At 44.8% G+C, this 15,679-nt stretch overlaps 1 protein-coding gene across 3 annotated transcripts in view; it reads left to right on the top strand.

Moving 5' to 3' along the window:
- The window catches only part of CAPN13 (calpain 13), an 87,390-nt gene that overhangs the window by 48,529 nt on the left and 23,182 nt on the right, over positions 1–15,679 (top strand). For all 3 annotated transcript variants that reach the window (XR_013984518.1, XM_081000167.1, XM_081000166.1), the window contains 4 exons: positions 2,452–2,606; positions 9,660–9,823; positions 11,013–11,049; positions 14,596–14,652. Coding sequence is in view for 2 of the 3 variants with exons in the window: in XM_081000167.1 (XP_080856293.1) it covers positions 2,452–2,606; positions 9,660–9,823; positions 11,013–11,049; positions 14,596–14,652 (413 nt within the window). In the remaining variant the exon portion in view is untranslated. The remainder of the gene's footprint in view (positions 1–2,451; positions 2,607–9,659; positions 9,824–11,012; positions 11,050–14,595; positions 14,653–15,679) is intronic.

Raw genomic sequence — 15,679 nt, 5'->3', positions numbered from 1 at the left:
CAATCCCAGACCTTGTTTTCTTTGCGAGATCTCAAATCTGAAATATACACATCGCATAAGAATTATGCACAGAATTAGGCATGCTTAAGCCCGCTGAAATCAGCCTCCTATGCTATTATTTACATACTCCTATCCTTTTTCTGCTTAGTTGTCCCAGTACTTAATTCGGTGGGGATCTAGTATCTCCAGCCACTTTCTGTAAGCAGTGCCAACTGTTTATTTGCGGATGTCCTGGTTATATGGCCAGGGGTGTAGCCAGGAGGCTGCAGTAGGTGCAGCCCACCCTGGTGTCACCACTGAAGGAGGTGGCAGAATGGTGGGCAGCACTCACCGCAGGGCCTGTAGTGCGCCTGAGCCACGCATCTCTCCTGGGAGTGATGCGGTGGCTTGAGCGTCCACAGGCTCCGCGCCTGCCCCAAAACGTCCGCCTGTTGCCTCCCCCTCAGCTGTAGGGCGGCTGAGTGGGAGGAGGCAGGCAGACTCCTTGGAGACCCAGCAATGCCCCTGTGGGCAGCTGGCCCCACCCCTGGGCGCAGGGCACATGCGCCGCCCCAGGCGCCCAATTGGTTTGCTCCGCTGCTGTATATGGCAAGTCTGGAGACTGACCACATTTTGATGATAGCCCATGGATTCTCTTCAAGTTTTGCTTTAGGATATTTGGAATAACTCTATGTGGCTTATTTCCATGAAAGTGAATTTAGGATTGCAGCCTGGGCATGTTGTCTATGCATTGTGCGAAAGGGTTTCTATCTGAAGTCTAGATTCGTTAAACTTGTTATTATTCACCATATGAAAACAAAAATTAAAATACAGCATGTGAAAACATACAAACAGCAAATGTCTTCACAATTTATATAACATAACAGCCATTTCTAAAATTGGTGTATGCATTCTGTTGTGGAATCTGAACCATTTTCTCTGTTCTTCAGAAAGACCACACTTTAATCAGTACAGCTAATTTGCACATAATCATAACCATGGAAACTTTACACTTCTCTTCAATCAGTGTTGCTTTAGAATTTCCTCAGTTCTTTGCTAACATAATTTTATGGCTTGCTAAGAAATTCCTGTTTTCTCACCAAGTATATATATATATTATATATATGGCCACTGCCATGCTTTACAACCTTTATATACTATTTTCAGTCTTGTAAGAAATACATTGGGGCTTATATTTTATCCATAACGTGTTTTATTTTGTACTGTTGTGCTTCTTTAAAATTAAAAAATAAAGTTCTACTACTTGTGGTGTAAAACATAAGATGTTTTCATTTTTCTTACGTGCAGTTCCTCCTCTATCCAGAAATTTATCATTGTTTTATGCCGCCACCAGATTTGCAAGAATCCAGCAACTAGTTATTTTTATATAGTAATTGTATAGAATTTAGTCTAAGTTGTTTTTGTGCAAGTGGAATAGACGTTCAATTTCACAATAAGACTTTGCTTCTCTCCCTGCCCCACAGAGCCCCCTACTGCTTCAAAATATGCTGTGGGGCAGTTGGGGGTCCTTCAGAGGAGATCTTGCAAGCACATGTGGCTGCAGGGTGGGGAGGAGTGGAAGAAAATGCTGCGCAAGCTTGTGGCGTAATCTGCTAGGGGCCATGTTCTGGTTTCTCTCACACCTTTCTGTCAATCCATTGTCTTATCCTACCCATTCTTCGCCTTTGTCACCTTGCATGAATTAGGCCAAGAGATGCAGATTGCCTCCACCTGATAGATAAGGATTGCAGCCTGCAACAATGCTACTACTTCAGGAATCTGTTTAGCAGGGATCTCTGGCTGTATGCAGAGAATGTATTGCCTTCCTGTATTTGGTAGAACTGAGGATCAGGGCTTCTTATAAAGTAACCACTAATTGAATGTCTAAGGGACACGGGTAGCACTGTGGTCTAAACCATTGGGCCTCTTGGGCTTGCCGATCAGAAGGTCGGGGGTTTGAATCCCCGTGACGGGGTGAGCTCCTGTCGCTTGGTCCCTGCTCCTGCCAACCTAGCAGTTCGAAAGCACGCCAAAAATGCAAGTAGATAAATAGGTACCACTCTGGTGGGAAGGTGCACTGCTCTGGTTTCGGTGTACCTTTGCACCAGAAGCGGCTTAGTCGTGCTGGCCACATGACCCGGAAAAACTGTCTGCAGACAAACACCGGCTCCCTCGGCCAGTAAAGCGAGATGAGCGCCGCAACCCCAGAGTCGTCTGCATCTGGACTTAACTGTCAGGGGTCCTTTACCTTTTTAAATAGAATGTCTAGCTTCCTGCAACAGGGCAGGTTAAGTGCCTGCTAGAGACATTGACAGGCTGAAGGAATTGCCTTTCCCACAGGACCACGATCCTATGAAGGCATGCATGCAGCAGGCAGATGTAAAAGGAAGCGATAAAGGAGGGACGTCTCACTTGATCCACACTACTCTGCTGCATGTGTCTGATAACAGAAATCATTGTTTTTCGCAACAGGTGCCTTTTCCAGAAATCCTCGGTATTTAATCCAGGTGCAGGAGCCGGACATGAAAAATTCCAATGTTGTGGTATCACTGACACAGAAACTTGTAAATGATACAAGGAGTCCACAACCTCCAGAACCTCCAGGCATTCGTTTCGTAATACTCAAGGTAAATAACACCAGACAAGAACTGGTTTTCTGCTCATGCTTGAGCCTGGCCATCTGTATAAATTGTTCTACCCTCATGTGCTGGATTCAGCCGAAAACCAGCCATGTTTTGTCTCAAGATGGCTGGGAAATTCCAGGTTGCAATGGCAGGGAAAGAGATGAACATTGCTGCCTCCTACCCAGTGCCCTAAACTATCCTTCCTCCCAAATGACGAGCGCCACATCATAGCTGTCAACTTTTCCTTTTTTTTAAGGGAGATTCCCTTATTCCGAATAGCATTTATCACAAGAAAAGGGAAAAGTTGACAGCTATGCGCCACACGCCCAGCTCTGCCCACATCTCTTTGCTTTCCCCCCTTGAGAATAGCTTTGCCTTTTCCCAATTATTTTCAAGTGATAGCTTTAGCACTGTCTCTGAAATGTAACGAAACCTATTTTTGCATTTCCGGGTCCTTCAGAGGCTGGAACGAGAACTGTTTTGTTGGCTCTGTCTCTCCCATTCAACACCCACTGCAGAACTCCTGGATATTTTGGCAGGAGATGTAGATAAGATTAGCCTCATTTACTCTGCATTAATTAATCTAGAATAACCACCACCACCACACCCCTGGCTTCCATCCTCAGAATAACTCGTATGGATTCAAGCCACCGCACAATGTGTAGTGACTTACTTACGTAGTTTGGATATGGTTCAAACATGCTATAGAAAAGAAATTACCTAAATTAATCAATATAGGACTTGTTTCAGGAGGGGAAATGTTTAGGATGGTAGTTTTAGTGTGAAATATACCATTATTTTTATTTCTGAGATCTTAACACATCTCACCCCACCGCCAAAAAATTATGGTGCCATTGATCTACTCCCCTTTTCCCTTAGCTACAAACATCCTATCTCTTTCCATCCCCTTCTGCAGCCATGAGAAGGTTCAATATATACTTGAGTTTTAAAGAATTCAGAAGTAATAATGTATACCATTGCCTCTGGAGAGGAGTTTTCTTGAAGTAGTGGTGCTTACACTACACATTTAAAGCACATTTATACCACTTTAGCAGTCATGGTTTGCCCCCTAGAATCCTGGGAAATGAAGTTACTCCTCATAGAACTACAATTCCCAGCACTCCTAACGAACTACAGTTCCAAGGATTCTTTGGGGGGGGGGAGAGAAGAAGAAGAGTTTCGATTTGATATCCCACTTTATCACTACCCAAAGAAGTCTCAAAGCGGCTAACATTCTCCTTTCCCTTCCTCCCCCACAACAAACACTCTGCGAGGTGAGTGGGGCTGAGAGACTTCAGAGAAGTGTGACTAGCCCAAGGTCACCCAACAGCTGCATGTGGAGGAGCGGAGACGCGAACCCGGTTCCCCAGATTACAAATCTACCGCTCTTAACCACTACACCACACTGGCTCTCTCAGCTATGGCTGCTGAAATAGTTCAAGAGTGCTTTAAATACATGTGTGGATGAAGCTTCAGGTTAGGTAATTTCTCTCCCTACAAATAAAGATGCTTACACAGCCTCAGGTGGGCACTTCATTCCACGCTTAAGAATGTTAATTCAGGAATATACTGCTCTTGAGTGCAGCTGAAAGGCAAGAGCAGAATCTTTCCTTAGCCATTTGGCTGGAGGTTCTGATTTCTGTTGGTTTGAAAAAAGTTGAAAATAGTAAAGTGAAGTTGCAAGTGGAACCTGTGGCACAGTCTAGAATAAAAGACCTCAGAAAGTGACACACAAAGTGTAACATTGAACAGCCCCTAAAAGCACCACAAAACAAAATTTAAAACATTTTAAAGCATGGGTAGGCAAACTAAGGCCCAGGGGCCTGGATCCGGCCCAATCACCTTCTAAATCCGGCCTGCGGGCAGACAGGGAATCAGCGTGTTTTTACATGAGTAGAATGTGTCCTTTTATTTAAAATGCATCTCAGAGTTATTTGTGGAGCATAGGAATGCATTCATTTTTTTCCCCAAAATATAGTCTGCCCCCCCCCACAAGGTCTGAGGGACAGTGGACCGGCCCCCTGCTGAAAAGAATTGCTGACCCCTGTTTTAAAGCATTCAAAACTGTTATAAATACAGCATATAGCCAGCATGTAGATAATCAACAGCCTGGTTTATGAACGTTTGAAGTCCTGAAAACCATAGGGCTCTTGCTTCCCAGTGTCCTGGTTTTGACTAAAATGGTGCCTGAACTCACCACCTGAGTTTGCTAATAGGAGTAAAATGTGTCCACCTTTCTTGAATTGACCAAAAGGGCAACACATTGGAATTAAGCAGATTGACCTACTCTAATCTACAAGGTACTTGACCCCACACCACAAGAACGAACAGCACAGACATTAGGAAGAATGTGTAAAGCATAGAGGAAAGTAATAACCCAATCTTGTAGGGAATGGCTGAGCAACCAGGCCAGAATTTCCCAACCAGTCAGAAGCTCAACTGGCTGGAACTTTCCAGTAGTTGAATATGTGCATTCTCAGAGTTGCAGAGTTGCTGTTAATTAAGCAGGCCGCCATATTGACCTTGAGCTACTAGTCACTGCCAGATAACACAGTTGTACTCAATCCATGTTCTCATTCTCATTACTAAGAGCCAGAAACCAATTTTCTCTGCTGCCCGGAGGCCTGCAGAAATCAAACTTTGGTCAAGGCAGAAGCAGAAGAAAGGCTTTTCTTGACACTCCCTGTTTCCAATATTTTAAAGAGCCAGTAAGCATAATCAATAGGGATGTTCTAATTTATTTTGTCTGTAATACTAGGCCTCATTGACCACTGGTGGGGCTTGCTTCCAAGTAAGCATCCCTAGACTCAGGATGTGGGGGGGTGGGGAAATGCAACCAATCCAAAACATGCCTATTATGGTGGGTTAGAAGCATGAGACATTGAACTACACATTTCCACAAAGCTGGACTTTAAAAGGCAGTTAAAGGCATGTTTTCCTCACACGTCTCGTTGGGATTACACTAAAGTAGCCTGTTTGTAGCTTTTCTTTGAGATCATATTAGATATCAGTCTCTGGCAGTGCTCTTGGGGTATCTTTTTCAGAATAATTATGTCTCTCCTGTTGTGCATCTCTAGCATCTCCTACTTTTCATTGTCAGTATTTATTTTCACTTAGAAAATGTTAATCTTGCCTTCAGGCAGTTGCACTCTCAACTGGATTTACTGAGGCCTAATCTATGCAAGTAGTTTCCAGGGGTGGTACCCCATGAGGCAATTCTGTTAGTGAAAGGACTGTTAGTGAAAGAACCATGGCTGCACCATGGAACTTCTCCTCCTCCTTCTTCTCCCTGTACTCGCCCCAGATCTGTTCTGGAAGTTCCCTTAACCCTAAGTAGCAGATTTGGGGAGGAAATGTGGGGCACACATGGAGAGGAGAGGGAGCAGCTTGCCATTGTTACTACTCCAGTGTGCAGTCTACCCTCCAGGCACAGCCCATGAGGGTTGGTATGTCAAGGATCAATACAGGTTCTTTGTTTGTGAACAACTCAGTTTCATTCCTACTTATAGCCTGCTTTGAAAGTAGCCCCTTGCAGTGTCTGATAAGGTGCTTCCAAAATGTGAGGAGACCTTGGAAGTATCCTCTGCCATAAGAAGAGGGGCTTGTACAAGAAAGGTTGAGGAGAGTCTCCAGCACACAGAAATGAGTTCAAGAACCCAAGAGGTAGCTTAAGATCTCTGCGCAAAAGTCCTTGTTCATCTGTCTTGGAGGCTTTAGTTGAGAATTCCTGCATTGCCGGGGGTTGGACTAGATGACCCTCGGGGTACCTTCCAACTCTACAATTCTATAATCCTTAGGTGAGGTGTTAGCACAGCCGCCTATAATTTTTTAGGTTTGTATATTAAACACGTCTGCTTGATGCTAGTCATGGGGAGGAAACAGCAAGAACCAGCACAGAGTAAACAGGAAATGTTATCTGATCCAAGAGAGGTATAATTAGCACTAAAATAATTAATTGAGTAATCAATTTCGTTAACTTATTCATTAAGCACAGATTAAAAATGTGGGGTTTTAATTAGATTTTAACTGGACTATCCCCGAGAAGGATATTTAGTGCTAATAGCATTCTTGTAAATGTTCCATGTCTGGGGGTCTCAGGAGCATTTTACCGTAGATTTAGTTTCTCCCCCCAAACCATAGTAAGAGCCCCTGCTGCCTTAGAGTTCACTCTTACCAAAGAGGCAAGTGCTATGTTATGAGAACACATGACCCAGTTGATGTGCCCAATCTGGCTAGAATCAATGTGGGTGGATGGGGGAAACAGCAAAACAATACCCCTCCCTTCCCACAGACACATTTAAAAGGAAGCCACTATAGAGAAGGTCCGTTCTCATGTTGCTACCCTCCGGACCTCTCATGGAGGAGGGGCACATAGAAGGGCCTCAAATAATGAGCGCAGAGTCTGGGACGGTTTATATGGGGAGAGGCTGTCCTTCAGATGGTCCTTCACCAGCCCTTTCTGTCCACTGGGATTCTCCTCAGGCCACCTGCCCTCTTTAAGCACTTTTGTGTCCCTGTCTGATGCCTCTTGCTTGCCTGGAAGGAGAATGGAGAGGTGTGTGGCATGTCTGTGAGTAGAAACCTCTGACCTTCTTGCATGGCTGGAATATAACTCCCTGCAAGAAGGTAAGACTTGCATCCATTGCTCTGCCCTCTTATCCTCTGGCCTAGCCCTTGTTTGTGGCTCCCAGAAGATTTCCCGCAAGAGGTTGCATCCCTTGTGCTGAAAAGCTTTCTCCACCCCTTCTTGTACATAATGCATACAATGTTTTTGGTAGCACAATGGCCAGTATATGTGAGAATAAGATTCCTTTAAGAACTGGGCTGGAAGGAGTGGTAATAATAATAATAATAATAATAATAATAATAATAATAATTTATTATTTATACCCCGCCCATACCTAGCCACTCTGGGCAGCTCCCAGTTGAGTGTTAAAAACAATACAGCATTAAATATTAAAAACTTCCCCAAATAGGGCTGCCTTCAGATGTCTTTTAAAAATAGGGTAGCTGCTTATTTCCTTGACATCTGATGGGAGGGCGTTCCACAGGGCGGGTGCCACTACCGAGAAGGCCCTCTGTCTGGTTCCCTGTAACCTCACTTCTTGCAAGGAAGGAACCGCCAGAAGGCGCTCAGCGCTGGATCTCAGTGTCAGGGCTGAACGATGGGGGTGGAGATGCTCCTTCAGGTGTACAGGACTGAGACCATTTAGGAATTTAAAGGTCAGCACCAACACTTTCAATTGTACTCGGAAACGTACTGGGATCCAATGCAGATCTGTCAGGACCAGTGTTATATGGTCCTGGAGGCCACTCCTAGTCACCAGTCTAGCTGCTGCATTCTGGATTAGTCCCTAACTAATGGCATGATGTGGTTGCTGTAAAGATCGCCTTTCTCCACGATGTTATGGATGACAATAACACAATGGATGACATTGGACACTGTGTCCAATGAATAATTATTTCACATTTCATCCTAGACAAAGATCTTGATCTTTCCAATTGTCTAAAAGATCTAAGACATGGCAGATTTGGTTAGTGGGGGAAGTACAAAGGTGTGGTGATGCATGTATTGTCAGTTGCTCAGTGCAGGGGACTTGGAGAAAAGATTTTCTGTTTGTAGCAATGATTCTTCAGCCTGTGTTACAAAGACATGGGACGATTGGTTGAAAACATTGTTATAAACATCATTATAAAGGCACTCTGAATGTCTCAATGACAAAAGAAATTCTTAAATATAAATGACTCCATTAGGTCCAAAAGAAGTGTCTTCATTTAGGTTTGCTGAAGTTTTAATCCATCGTGCCTCAAAGTCCAAATGCCTGCCATGCTCCCCTAAAAAAAAAAAAAAGGCTACCCCCGCTTTCTCTTTGCAAGACAGCAGTTTATATTCTCCCCCACCCTTTCCAAAGGCATGGCTCATAAATTATTGTGCCACACTGTGAAACCACTCTAAATGGGATTTATACACTCCAGTGTATTTGTAAGAATATGTTTAGTAAGGGTTTTTATTATGCTGTCTTTATGTGTCATCACAATAATAGCTGTTGCATTTTATTTATTGCTCCAGCTTGATGAAAATATTGGAACAGCAACAAATGTGACAGGATACGACATTTTCTTATGAGAATGGATATCAGGTTCATAGTCTGTGCCAGAGCTGTAGCAAGCATATGGTCATGGAATCTGTGTTTGCGTGGGGTCCATATATGGAGGTTCACCAAAGATTTCCTGAGTTCAGCAATGGAAGAAGAATTCAAGTTGCTTCTCATGTTAATGCAAATCTGCCTAATTCACACTTCCAAAAGCAATGCACACCTAAAAACGTAGCCACCCTTTGAAATCCACGCTTGTCTGAATTTTGCAGTGAAATTCACCACCCCAATCCCCTCCCCAACAAGTACAAAAATACACATATTAGGGAAAAGTATGCATTGTGAAATAACAAACCCAAATTAGAAAAAATGGCTTGCGGAATTGTGAATTTCTGGAGGAATGCCCATCAAAATTATGGTACATTTCTGAGGACTTAAAAAACAACAACCAAGTACACAAAGGGATATTGAAATGTGGCCAACTGAATTTAAACTGGAAAAATGAGAAACTGAGAGAAATCAAGACTGAATCATCCATCCCTAGTTGAGTGTTTTCCCTATGGGACCATGAATTCAGTTCACCAGCACTCCTGCTGTTTACTTTTGGAGGAAGAACAACTAAGTTAGGTGCCTCTGATCTTGCAGAAGATTAGAAAAACAGAGTTGAAATGTACCTTGAAGGTCATCTAGTGTAGTTCTGTGCCAACGCAGGAAATCCTCTCTGTTTCAATATCTTTGATAAGAGGCCATCCAAACTCCATTTAAAATCCTCCCCTTTCTGAGGCAGTTTGTTCTTCTGCCTAACAGTTTGTACTATCATCAGCAAGTTGTTATCCCTTCTCCAACTCATTTCTACCCTTGATTGACCTGCATAATGTATTTTTAAAATTAGAGGATGACATTCTGTGATAGTTTCTCCAGAATTCCTGCTCATTTCTTCTCACGTTATATTGCTTCTCAGGACAGAACCACCGTTTACAACAAGGGATTCATAAAACAACGAGATGTCACTGGGATATTTCAGTTGAGACCTGGGACCTACATCATTATTCCAGAAATATCACAAGGAGGGCAAGAGTCAGAGTTCATTCTACGAATCTTTCTAAAGAACCAAAACAACTACAGGTATGTAGACAGGCATTCAGGCCTGTTCTTGTCATAAGCCAGCATCTCTTTACCAATGTTTTCTTATATTCCATTCCTCAGTTTATGGGTGATCACTTTCACCATGCATGCAGATATGTCCCCGAAACTGAGCTCATTAACAGTATCTATTGTTTAAAGGACTCTTGTCTTATTTTTTATGGGGGTGGTGAAGGGTATAGGAGTAGGCAAGACCAGATCTCCCCCAGGAGTGGGTGATGATAGCTCCCTAGCTCTCTCTCTCTCTGAATCCTCTCCGCTAGGTTGTGGATTGTGACCCAAGAATGTGACAGTAACTTCAGACTGAGCAGAAGACTGTTGGAAGAGAGCTGGTTGTTTTAACACTTTCCGTCCCAGCCATTTGTCTGCCCCAAACCCACCCATCCCAACTGCTTTATTTCCAAGAGAAAATATACACTCACACTGAATCTTTACGCTCTTGGGGAGAAAAGCAGCTCTCTCTCTCTCTCTCTCTCTCTCTCTCTCTCTGTGTGTGTGTGTGTGATTTTGAGCCACCAAATGGCTGGGAAGAAGGACCCTCTCTTAGATCTACCCCCCTCACTGGTCCTCTGCATGTGCTTTATCTGAAAAAGTATGCCCTTGATGAAATACCGTATATACTCGAGTATAAGCCGACCCGAATATAAGCCGAGGCATCTAATTTTACCACAAAAAACTGGGAAAACTTATTGACTTGAGTATAAGCCGGTTCACCACATCACAAACCTGGTGGTGGCAGCAGCAGTGGAGGAAGAACAAGCAGCCCAAAAGGGCTGCTTTCGGGCTGCTCATTCCTCCGCCGCTGACAGCGGCAAAGGTGGCGGAGGAGGAAGGAGCAGCCCGAAAGGACCCTCACTTGAGTATAAGCCGAGAGGGGCTTTTTCAGCATAAAAAATGTGCTGAAAAAGTTGGCTTATACTCGGGTATATACAGTAACCATGGGTTTAATTTGTAGGTCTACCTGTGCTGCATTCTGGCATGGTAAGTTAACTATGCACCATACAACACAATTTCCAGACTACTCCAGCCTTCTTTTCCCATAGAAAAAAGTATCTCTGCTGCAGGCCTGCCAGGGAACCTGAATTCAGTATTCAGTGTTTAACTAGCAACACAGACATCTTGTTCTATCCTAATGCAGTCCTCTCTTTTTCTTCTTCCTTTTGTTTATTAGGGTACCAAATACTGAGCTGAGTCCAGTGGTAACAGAGGTATGTAGGTGTAGAAAGTGGTGTTGCCTTTAAATGTGAAGCAGGGACATACGCTGTGTGCCTTCTACTTATTGGAAGCCTGGATCCAGAACTGAATTGACTCAATCTGGCCCAGTTTGGATAGTTCAGTTCAAGACAGCGCTAGATCAACCTGCCATGGGTTGGCCCATTTAGACCTCCCCAGGGCAATCAAAAGGTAGGGCAGTCAGCTGGCAGGAGTGAAGGAGAGGCAGGTAGCCTGTGCAGGGTTTGCTTCAGTCTTGGGAGACCAGGGTTCAAATCACCACTCAGCTGTGAAGCTCATGGGGTGACCTTGGGCCTGTCACCATCTCTTAGCCTCAGGGCTGTTGTGAGGATAAAGCAAGGAGGAGGAGAGGTATGAACACCACCTTGAGCTATAATAATAATAATAATAATAATAATAATAATAATTTATTACTTATACTCCACCCATCTGACTGAGCCTGCCCAGCCACTCTGGGCTGCTCCCAACGGAATATTAAAACACGATAAAACATCAAACATTAAAAATTTCCGTAAACATGGCTGTCTTCAGATGTTTTTTAAAAGTCAGATACAGTGGTACCTCCGGTTACATACACTTCAGGTTACATACGCTTCAGGTTACAGAGTCCGCTAACCCAGAAATATTACCTCGGGTTAAGAACTTTGCTTCAGGATGAGAACAGAAATCGTGCAGCAGCGGCTCAGCGGCAGCAGGAGGCTCCATTAGCTAAAGTGGTGCTTCAGGTTAGGAACAGTTTCAGGTTAAGAACAGAACGAATTAAGTTCTTAACCCGAGGTACCACTGTAGCTGTTTATTTTCTTGACAAATGATGGGAGGGCGTTCCACAGGGCAGGCGCCACTACCGTGAAGGCCCTCTGCCTGGTTCCCTGTAATCTCACTTCTCGCAGTGAGGGAACCGCCAGAAGGCCCTCGGAGCTGTACCTCAGTGTCCAGACTGAATGACTGGGTGGGGGCGCTTCTTCAGGTATACAGGGCCAAGGCCGTTTAGGACTTTAAATGTCAGCACCAACACTTCAAATAGTGCTCAGAAACATACTGGGAGCCAATGAAGGTCTTCAAAGGTAGCCCCATGTAGGGCATATTGAGTAGTCCAAGCAGGAGATGACTAGAGTATGTACCACTCTGGCGAGACAGTCTGCAGGCAGGTAGGGTTTCAGCCTGCGTACCAGATGGAGCTGACAGACAGCTGCCCTGGACACAGAATTGACCTGCACCTCCATGGGCAGCTGTGAGTCCAGAATGACTCCCAGGCTGTGCATCTGGTCCTGAAGGGAAGGTGGGACATAAATGTAATAATAAATAGAATTCTTCTGTCTGCAGGGGTCTGCTTTGCCAGCATGTTCCACAAAGCAAAGCAGACCCAATAGGACTGACTGTTCCCCCTCCAACCTCCATTCCACATGTTTAATTAATTTAGGAGTTTAATTTAAACCCCTAATTAAACATGTGGTGGTGGGGGGGGGGGAGGGCACAGCATCTTCTGTTTCCCCTGCTCCCTCCAAATGGCATATTTCATAAGGGTTTTAAACCCTGACAAAGCATGCAGTTGTGTGGGGGGAGGGGAATGGAGCACCCCCTTCTTCCCCTACCTCCATCCTGACCTTGAGTTTAATTGTGGTTTAAAAACATTAGGTAAGGGCCCCAAATTCATTTGGGTCCAGTTGGCCCTTGGGTGGATCAGGGTCTATGTGAAGCATCAGATCAGGCCCTAGGTTGTGAGCGTCTAACTCAGGCATAGGCAAACTCTCGCCCTCCAGATGTTTGGGACTACAATCCCCGTCACCCCTGACCACTGGTCCTGTTAGCTAGGGATGGTGGGAATTGTAGTCCCAAACATCTGGAGGGCCGGAGTTTGCCTATGCCTGAGCTAACTGAAATCTTACCCATTTACTCTGCTACAACTAATGGGCCATCAGGAGTGCCATCTTGGCCCTGCGACCGTGGGTGCCCAAGGCCATGGGTGCCATGTCCTGGTAGCAGAATATGTGGGTTCCTGGCCTCTTCATGGGTGCTCAGGCACCCAGGGCCCCAGGGAGTTGGCACCTATGTGGGCCATACTGTCATACCTTCCAACATGTACCAGAGGCAAATCGGGGCGTGTGTCTTTCGGGGCTGTGATCTCGCAGGAGTCAGGTGACACAGCCCCCCAAAATGGGATGTCCCGATTAAATCAGGACAGTTGAGGGGTATGTACTGTATACCAGGAAAACAGATTCTATGGCCCTGCAGATGTTGGTAAACTATACCTCCAATCATCTTCGACCATTTACCATCTGGAGGGCCACAAACATCTGGAGGGCCACAGGCTGAATGCCATGTATTTGAAGGCCCATCTGTGATACTCAATATCTAAGAAGAAAATATAACACTCTTAGCATTGTTGGGGTTGCTCTGAAAAACACAGTGTCTCCAGAGAAGCGAACACGGAGCAATGGATCCAAACTACAAGAAAGAAGATTCCACCTAAACATTAGGAAGAACTTCCTGACAGTAAGAGCTGTTTGACAGTGGAATTTGCTGCCAAGGAGTGTGGTGGAGTCTCCTTCTTTGGAGGTCTTTAAGCAGAGGCTTGACAACCATATGTCAGGAGTGCTCTGATGGTGTTTCCTGCTTGGCAGGGGGTTGGACTCGATGGCCCTTGTGGTCTCTTCCAACTCTATGATTCTATGATTCTATGATTCTATGGATCTTGCTAATGTCAAGGGACCGGCTCCAAATTTGTGTCAAGTATATTCAAATCTTTTTCCCCTCATCTTTGGAAGCATTTACACCCCCCTGAGAGAAAAATAGGTTAAAGAGCTGATTTAAGATCAACAGAAGAAAGTTCAAACTATGATTTGGTAGCTGTTTAAACTGCTTTACAGGGAGAATTCGCACTAGAAGTGGAGCAAGACTCTTCCAAAGAGCAGAATGTAGCAAAAGACAAGGATATGATGGCTGTGTTTAGACAATCATATCTTGGCTTAGAGAGCTGGGGTATAAGTGAGCCTTTTGGGTGTGCATGCAGCCCCTTCACCTCTTTCCTTCATGCAAACCAAGAAGTCTTCAGTTAAATGTAGTGTCCCATTTCATCCAAACCATGGAACCATAGAACAATGGTTAACAGCTTTGGAACAAGCCGGAATATTAAGTCATGGCCACAGTTCTTTAAACTCTGAAGTATTTAATATGTCAATACATGATCCTCTGAACATGGCCTTTAAGTCCCTTTGATTTCAGTGGGAGAAACATGCTCAAATTCCTTCAGTTGAAATTACAGGGTCTCGTGTGCTTAACTTTGGGTACGTCATGCCTATAATTTAGCTATTGAGGGCACCTCGGGGAACCATACCACCAAAATTGTTCTCATTGCCTTACAGCTCCCTTATCTGTCTTGAAGCAAAGCAAAATGACCCTCAAAGGACGATCACTTAAACTGTTTTCAGGTTCTCGGCGTACTAATTCTTAGTTGAATGTGCTGTTCTGCAGATCTCTATGACGGGCTGTTTAAGATAAAAATATTTGAATTCCTTTTGCAGCACGATCCTATGTACTCAGAAGTAGGTCCCAATAAGGAAGCTGGAACTTACCGCCAGGTCAGTGGGTATAAAATTGTAATCTAAAGTGTCTAAAGAGGGGAAGAAACATGGCACAACAAATACAGGGGAGGGTGTTGTGAACTGGGCATGTGGAGTCACAAACATGGCTACTAAGCAATCACATGTCTGGTTCACAATGTGCTGAACTCTCAGTGAGTCCACTCAACTCATGTTCTCAACATGCCAATTAACTTATTTACATTGGGTAAACAGGATGATTAATCTAATTTAGGTGAAGCAAAGGAAACTACTGTATACTGAATCAAGCAACTGGCTCCATCTGGGCATCTTTGTGTAGGGAGATGGCACCAAAATGTCCCACTCCACCAAGCCCCCAAATTGCAATGAACCACCACTGGAAGTCCTCAGCCATCCCCATGGCCTGGCTTCAGAGCCCCTTACACTCCCATTTTATGAGCACAATGGGGAGGAAGGGGAACCTACACAACATGGCACCCACACAACTGCTTGGCAGGATGGCTGCAGAGAACACACAGTCCTTCTAGGATGAGGGTTCAGGACAACCCGAGGAAGGGGAAAGACTCTTCTGCCCAGCAGCCCAGGGCATGCAGCAAGGGAAACAAAAAAACACATTGGCAGCAGCAGCCTCCAGTGGCTTGCTGACTTTGCCATTATGGTGCCCTGCAGATGCTTTGGACTACAATTCCCATCAGCCTTATCCAGCATGGCCAAAGGGAGTTGTAGTCCAAAATGTCTGAAAGATACTAGATTGGTGAAGGCTGGCACAGGCTGGGAAGCAGGAGTGTTCCACTGTCAATGGGGGCATGGCCTTGAAGGGGCACAGGATATAGCATAAGTATGCCCCTCCCCTGTACCACCCATAAAACGCCCCAAACTGTGCTGAGTCAATATGCCAGTGAGGTGTTGAAACGGTGTTGTGTGTGTGTGTGTGTGTGTGTGTGTGTGTGTGTTAACAGCATTTGTCTCGTGCTCCACAGGCACGGCAGGGCTTCCATCAAACCCTACAGCCCCTCAGCCAGTGGAAAGCATTCTGCCCTAAGTC

The sequence above is a fragment of the Podarcis pityusensis genome (assembly GCF_964106645.2).
Source record: "Podarcis pityusensis genome assembly, chromosome: 3".
Taxonomy (NCBI): domain Eukaryota; kingdom Metazoa; phylum Chordata; class Lepidosauria; order Squamata; family Lacertidae; genus Podarcis; species Podarcis pityusensis.
The sequence above is the reverse complement of the archived record's forward strand: the minus strand, read 5'-3'. Positions and strand labels throughout refer to the sequence as shown.